This window comes from Hydra viridissima, unplaced genomic scaffold (assembly GCF_058129835.1).
Source record: "Hydra viridissima isolate aposymbiotic clone 2 unplaced genomic scaffold, HvirCarnegie_v1 scaffold_4, whole genome shotgun sequence".
NCBI lineage: Eukaryota > Metazoa > Cnidaria > Hydrozoa > Anthoathecata > Hydridae > Hydra > Hydra viridissima.
Genome location: NW_028324303.1, coordinates 15,710,657 through 15,717,666, shown reverse-complemented (window position 1 = coordinate 15,717,666; position 7,010 = coordinate 15,710,657). Strand labels below are relative to the sequence as shown.

Genomic DNA, 7,010 nt, shown 5'->3' with positions numbered 1-7,010 from the left:
AAAGATAATAATAATAGTAGTAATAATAAATAGTAATATTAAAAATAATATTATTAAATAAAATATATAAAGTTATAATGATATTATTAAATAAAATAAATTAAAAGATAAATAATAATAATAATTATTATTATTACTATTACTGTTATTATTATTATAAAAGAAAAAAAAAAAAGATATTTATTGACACTTAGCCTTTATATTTTTACCATATATTTATAATAATGATCTACCATTTCATATGTTTATTCTACTAGGTTTGTTTAGTTTACCAATATAATTAATTATTTGTATTATTTAAATCTGTTAATATTCTATTCGAAGAACAATTTTACTTTAATCAAAGAAAAATCTCAAATACTGTTTTATGAGGATTCTTGTTTTATTTTTTTTTTATTTTTTATTTTTTTAGCAGAAACTATTGATTTATTAATCATGTGTTATAATTCTTGACCTTGTTATATCACTTAAAAAGTAGGCATAGATTTTAAAAAAAGATCTTGTATACAATTAACATAAAAAATGAAGTAAACAGACTTTAAAGCCACAAAGTTTGTGAGAACAACAAGCTTTTATGTCAATCTCATAAATATTAGTTGAAAACCTTTATGTTTTACAAAATATCTTTTATAGTAAAAAACCACAAGGTTATCTTGCTAAATTAACACTATTTAAAATTACATTAACATCAGTTACAAGCTCTAATTTTTTTTTTCTTAAGCTTAGATAAAATTGTATTTGTAATTATAAAAAACTAAGATTATGCAAGTTATATGGAAGTAGTTCATCCTGAAATGATATGATGTTAATAGCTGATATTATTTTAGAATTTGTTAAATAGTATAAAAAACAATAGTTGTAATTCCATACCTCTTCTAGCATTTAGCAATGTAAGTCTTGCACATGCGCAATCCCGAAGCTCAACAAAACATTCAGAGTCAAACCATTGGTAGGAATCTTTTGCTAAATCTGCCATTTTTGTAATTACAAAATTGCGAAAAGCAATCACATCTTCTTCAACTGGAAGTTCAGATGGTTTACGGGATTTTACGTTTTTGTTTTTATTTAGTTGGTAAGTGGCATCTCCAAAGATAAAGTCCTCCCACATTTCTAAAACACTAACAAACTTGTCAGTTTCACTAGCATCATTGTCATTTGCTTCTGATAAATATAATGCTTTAAGAACTTTTGCAGCACGTTTTATTAAATAAAATAAATTTTGTTTTAAACCAGCTTTGATGCCTGAATCTGCCTTTTTTGTAAAAATATCTATTGCTTCTCTTAAGGCAAAGAAGTTAGAGCGCAAAAACATACTACTAGAATCTTTACTTTGTGTTGGTAAGTTTTTGAAGTGTAAAAATAGGTTGTAAAGATGTGCCAATTGTCTCATGGCGTTTCTGACAGAGCTTCTTGCTTCCATAACTTTATCAAGTTTCCTCTTTTCTTTATCATAAAAGACTGAACCAATTTTAAGAATTGTTATGTCTTTTAGGCAAATCTGACCAATTTTATCTGTTCGAAAATGTGATAAAATGTTTTTTTTAAATTCATCACTTAATCTTGCTTCTTCAGGTAATCTTAGAAGCCCCACTGGAACAGGAAGAACTTTTTGACATGAGTGTTTTTGACACGACTTCACATGATTGTGCCAGAATCGTTTTGAAACAAACACAAGGCATTGACTGCAATAACTAATTTCTTTATATTTTTGAGCCTCTCGTTCTCTTTCATATTTTGGTTCCGCTTTTCCAGCTTCAGCTACATTGACTTCCAAAATCCCTTTTCTTTTAAACATTCCAAAAGCTTCATCTCTTTCTTTTTTTGATTTAATTGATGATGCAACTTCAAATTCTGGATGACTTTTGTGCATAAGCTTTATGTGTCTTGTTAAATATGATGTAAACTTTTTACAAAAAATGCAAAATCGATGTGGCTTCTTTTTTCTTACATTCTAAAGTTTAGAATTTTAAATTTCAATTTCTGAAAATTTTGGGATTTAACTTTATTCAGATTGATTTATAAATTGTGTAAAAAAAATGTATTTTTCAAAGGTACCTTAACTTTTTTAGGCATTTCTTCATCAGGCAATGTTGGTTGGCTGTTTTGACCTACCTAGAATATTTAACAATAGTATGAAGTAAGAGATGTTTTCTTTTTTAATAGTTTTTCTTGATTTTTATTTCATATAATGCTAAGAAAGATTTATTATGTTTAGTATAAAATCAGTGTTTTTCTTAGTTTTTAAAATGTTAAGTATTTAAAATATTTTTTATTAAAAAGTCAGCTTAATTTTTACCTGAGATTTGTCTGTCACATCATCTATCATAAAAGTGCTTGAAGCTATTTTGGCATTTTTAATATCGGATATCTGCAAAGAAATGTGATTAAGATATTTGCTACATTAATCAAAAATAAATCAAACAGCAATAAACTTAACTTGATTTTGATCACTTTAAACATGGAAAAGTTATTCATAATCAAATAACATTTAAAAAATTAAATTAAATAACACATTTTGTGTATTTAAAAAAACATTTTGTGTATTTAAAATTGTTTTCAGCTTAACAAATAAAATAATAAATTTATCTCTAAAACTAAGTTGTAGTTAAGAGCTTCAAAATCAATGTCATCCTAAAAAATCATTAGCATTTTGTTTAAATCAAATCATATCATAAATGCAAAGTGGTAGTAAATTAAAGTTAAAACTTCACATACCTCACTGGAATCTGATCTTGATGTGCTTTCATTTTCTAGAGTATCAATTCTTTCTTCATCACAGGACTTTAAATTAAATTTTTAAAAATCTATATCATTTGTTGCACATAAAATATTTCCATTAAAGTTTGAAATGCTGAATATTTTTGCTCTCAAATGATCAATTAGTTTTAATCAATCTTCAAATATTAAAAAGCATGAATTTGTTTACAAAAGCAGTATACCTGTGGAGTTTGGGGTAAAGACTCTTTTTCACTTTGATGTTCTTGGGTGATTGATGAAAAAATCTATTGTAAATAAAATAAAAAGATGTTTCTTTTTTCTTTTTCTTTTTTTTTGATAATTGATAAAGTCACTAGCCAAAACCAATGATGAAAAAAGTATAATAACAATTGAAAAAGAAATAGAATTAACAGAATCAAAGTAGAAATCTAGTCAAATATCTTTTGAATTTTCATTATGAGTTTGAGTTTGCTTATAAATACTAGGTTTTAAAAAATATTACTCCTTATATTTAAAATATCCTTACTTTATTAAGAATATTTTTAGGGTTAGAGTACATCAGATGAACCTTTAAGATTAAATACAAGAAGTAATATAATTAAAATAATGAATCTGTTATAAGTATGTTGCAAAACATGTGAAGGAAGTTTTTTTTTTTTGCCAAAAAAATTTTGCTTTTAAATAATAATATCATGTATGTTTGTTATATATTCATTTAGTCTTTTTTTAGAAATATTTACTTGAATATTGTCTTTTTCATCACAATCTGTAGCTGCCAATTTTGTGACTTTATTAAACTGTACATCACTTCTGACTTCTTTGTCTTTATCTAACTGTGCACTTTTCTCAACTGGTTCTATGCCATTTTTCGGTCTTTGTAATTTTTCAATCTAAATGTTTGTTGTTTTTTTTTCAATAAAAAAAAAAAGATCAATTTTCTCATATAAAATAAACACTTTTTGATTATACTTTTTTAGTAACAAGAGTGAATATAACATGAATATAAAAAAAATTTCAAAAATATCTTGTTTTTTTAAATTGACTTTGAGATAACAAGAAAATAATGCTTCAAAATCAAAAATTAACTTTAGAACTAAAAAAATCAGTAAATTGTTCTCAAAAATAAATCTTTCTCACTTAAGTTATTATTCATCCTTGTGAAGAAAAAAAAAAGTGTAATTTATGATAGCCCTAAAAACAGAACGGCTCTAACAATGTGAAAATGATTTTAGAGGTAGGGTGCAGCAAACTTTGTTTATTACAAAACAATTTATTTGGGTATTATTAAATAGTTGTGCACACAGTTATTATCTTATAAAGTGTGGATAAAATTTTTAAAAGGTTTTTTTACCTTTGATATTCTTTTTTGCTCTGTCTTCATTTGAAATTCCTGAGTTAAAAAAAGGTTTTTTAGTAACATTTTAAGTAAATCACCAGGGAATGCAAATAATTGGCAAAATATAAAAATAAGTAGTTAAAACTTGAGAAGAAAATAAAAAAAACCTCAGCATGCCACTTTAGATTATCAACTCCATAAAAGTAGAGAATTTCATCACCAACACAAATGTCTTTCAAAGCAAATAAACATAAATGAGGAACATCACAATGCAAAATCTTTTTCATGTATGCATTTGCAAAGTATTTTGAGTCATTAACATAGCGTCCTAAGTATTCATTGTATGGAGTTGCATCAATGCTAAATAAAAATTTTTGTTTTAAAAGAATATCAATATAAATAAAGAAAACATTATAAAATTTAGATGAATTTTAGAATAAAATTTAGTTTAGTACCAGTATTCAATATTTTTGTGTAAAAAGTCATAAACATAACTGCCAGCATTTGTTTCTTCGTATAACTTTTCTTTATTTTCCAGTGTGCTTTTTGCATCGAAATCCCCCCTATATTCTACTATGAATTCTCCTTTTTTTAAGCTTTTGCATGCAAACACTCCAAAACCTATACAAGTAAAACCATATTTGATATCTGTTATGTAATATTTCATTCTGATATTATTTTTTTTACATTAGAAAGTATATATTTTCTGACAAGTTTTCTGACCTTTTGTTTGGTTAATAAATTCTCTTTTTAAATAACTTGGATCTTCCTTTAATGAAATATAGTGCTTTGCTGCCTTAATTGGAGAAAGTCGTTTTCTCTAAAATTATAATTTTTAATCACTGAGTTTCTCCTAAAAAATTGGCTTGCTATTTACAATATAAAAACATAGGACAGTCAAAATGTTGTTTTTTTTTCCCTCTGGATTTATATGAATAAAATTCTGCAGCAAAAGTAAATTTTAATATAAAGTTTATTATAATTATTATAATATATATTTTAATTATTATAAATATTATAATGATAATTACTAAAGTCTAAGTTATATAAATGCTCTTTGTTGTTATCATTGTTGAGTTAGTAACCTAATGGGTTTGTTACCTGACTTTTATTTACTATCTTCTCTTCATGATATGGCTGAATGCTACTTGATACCTATAATTGTATTTTTGAAATAGTTAGGAAGAAAGTTGTGTGCTATTGAAGGGTTATTTTCAGAACTACTTCTTTAAAAGTAAATTACTCAAAAGTCTGTAGAAGTTGCAAGTTTTCTTGTTTGCATGTTCTATTTAAAAAAAAACAAACCTGCAATGTTGATGTATTTATGTCACATGCTTGAATTGGTGCACCCTAATTTAATATAAGTATTTATAATGAACTGTGTTAAATAACATTTGGAATATTGTACTACTCTTGTTACTCTCACATTGCATGAAATAAATTTTCAGAAGTTTTATTTTTAGCCTAGTATAAAGGTGGGCGTGGTAGTCAATTTTTAATGAATAGGTATGTGAGGATGCATATTAAAAAAACAACTTTTGAATTAAATAAATTACAAGTTTGCAATAAAAATGTTTGTTATTGCTATAGCTAAAACATGAAAGGTCACCTACCATGACAGATGTTATTATACTTGACACTGTTTCTCTCCACTAAAAAAATGTTGTTAATGAGCTTGTTATATATATCTTTAGTATATTTTTATATCTAAATTTCAAAGTGAAAGTGAAATTAAAGCTTTTCTTTTTTTATTACCTTAGATATGGTTGGTCTAGCCGTTGGATTGTCTTGCCATGTAGTCTCGATCAGGTTAGTAACTATAACCACATTAATTGTATTTTCCGTATATAAACCGGTAATGTGGCTTATGTTTGGTCGTTTTCCAGATTTGATTGCATCAAGCAAAAGTATATCTTTAAACAATGGTATAACACCATGCCATGCTGTGGAAAAACTGCTAAAAAGCTCGAATGCAGTTATTTCAAGAGCGTACATATCGGATTTTTTGTTTGGAGATTCCACCTCACAATTACACAGTTCAGGACTTGTGTAGGCAAGGGTCATTCCTTGATTGTTGGGCTTCGTCATATTACATGTAACTGTTGCTTTTATATCAACAAAGTCATCAAAGTCGCTGACTTTTAAAGTTACATTGTACTGATGCCCTGTCACTAAAACGTTTGAAAGCTTGATATCTCTATGAACTATATTGTGTTCGTGCAAATATTCAATTCCTTCTGACATTTGTAAAAGAAAATCTAATCTTTGTTGAAATAAAAAAATTTTCTCTTCATTTAGGAGATCAATGAGCTGAGACAGATTATTGACTTCCATTTGTTCAATATTAGTGGCGCATAATTCAAAAAAACAAAGCGGTTGGCCTTACAGAATAACCTAGAAAGTTTACAACATTTTTATGTTGTAGTTTTTTTAATTTTGTTGCAATTAGCATTGTTTTTCTTTGAGAAAATTGGGTTTTAATCAACTTCACGGCCGTTTGTTTGTTTCCTAAGCTATACTTGAAGACTGAAGCTGATGTTCCTTCACCTATTTTGGAAACCAAGTTTATAGGCATATCAAATACTTCATAGTTTTTTATGCAGTCCGTTTCAGCAACATCTTTTACAAGCTGTAATATAAATCAGTAATAATAACGTTTAAAGTTTAATTATGCTAAATTTATAAATTAGTGACGTAACAACTTATGATGAGATAGTAGTGAATGCTGCGCTGAATTTTTGAAAATATTAGTGATCCAAAACCTTTATTATCTTAGATTTTCTTGTCAGGTATTACCAGATTTATAATTACTCAGTTGATTATTAATCAGTTAAGTAATGTTAAAAATTTGATAAGTAATGAAATTTAATAATATCTGATTATCCAAGAAATTTTATCTATATAATAATACTATATTAAAAAGTAAATTTGCTTACCGTAGAACTCATTTTCAATA

The 7,010-nt window shown here is 26.1% G+C and overlaps 1 protein-coding gene and 1 long non-coding RNA gene across 4 annotated transcripts; one reads left to right on the top strand and one right to left on the bottom strand.

Moving 5' to 3' along the window:
* Nucleotides 1-376: 376 nt before the first annotated feature.
* Nucleotides 377-6,461, bottom strand: LOC149890105 (uncharacterized). 3 transcript variants are annotated; one of them, XM_090084562.1, is made up of 14 exons: nt 5,810-6,461; nt 5,668-5,706; nt 5,360-5,404; nt 5,156-5,209; nt 4,778-4,874; nt 4,510-4,675; nt 4,222-4,414; nt 4,070-4,108; nt 3,459-3,608; nt 2,940-3,002; nt 2,716-2,781; nt 2,297-2,368; nt 2,056-2,112; nt 377-1,951 (listed from the first exon to the last, which is right to left on the bottom strand). In XM_090084562.1, the coding sequence occupies exons 1-14, from the start codon at nt 6,386-6,388 to the stop codon at nt 824-826; spliced, it is 2,748 nt and encodes a 915-aa protein (XP_089940688.1). In that variant the 5' UTR covers nt 6,389-6,461; the 3' UTR covers nt 377-823. The 3 variants fall into 3 exon arrangements, with proteins under 3 accessions (XP_089940688.1, XP_089940690.1, XP_089940689.1); XM_090084563.1 differs by lacking the exons at nt 377-1,951; nt 2,056-2,112; nt 2,297-2,368 and adding an exon at nt 2,432-2,631 and having other exon boundaries at nt 5,810-6,388; XM_090084564.1 differs by lacking the exons at nt 3,459-3,608; nt 4,070-4,108; nt 4,222-4,414; ... (4 more) ...; nt 5,668-5,706; nt 5,810-6,461 and adding an exon at nt 3,245-3,293 and having other exon boundaries at nt 381-1,951.
* On the top strand, nt 1,186-6,526 carry LOC149890104 (uncharacterized). Its single transcript, XR_016451629.1, has 4 exons — nt 1,186-1,338; nt 2,070-2,137; nt 5,815-5,863; nt 6,353-6,526. It is a non-coding gene; the product is annotated as an uncharacterized LOC149890104 (long non-coding RNA).
* The last annotated feature ends 484 nt before the right edge of the window (nt 6,527-7,010 follow it).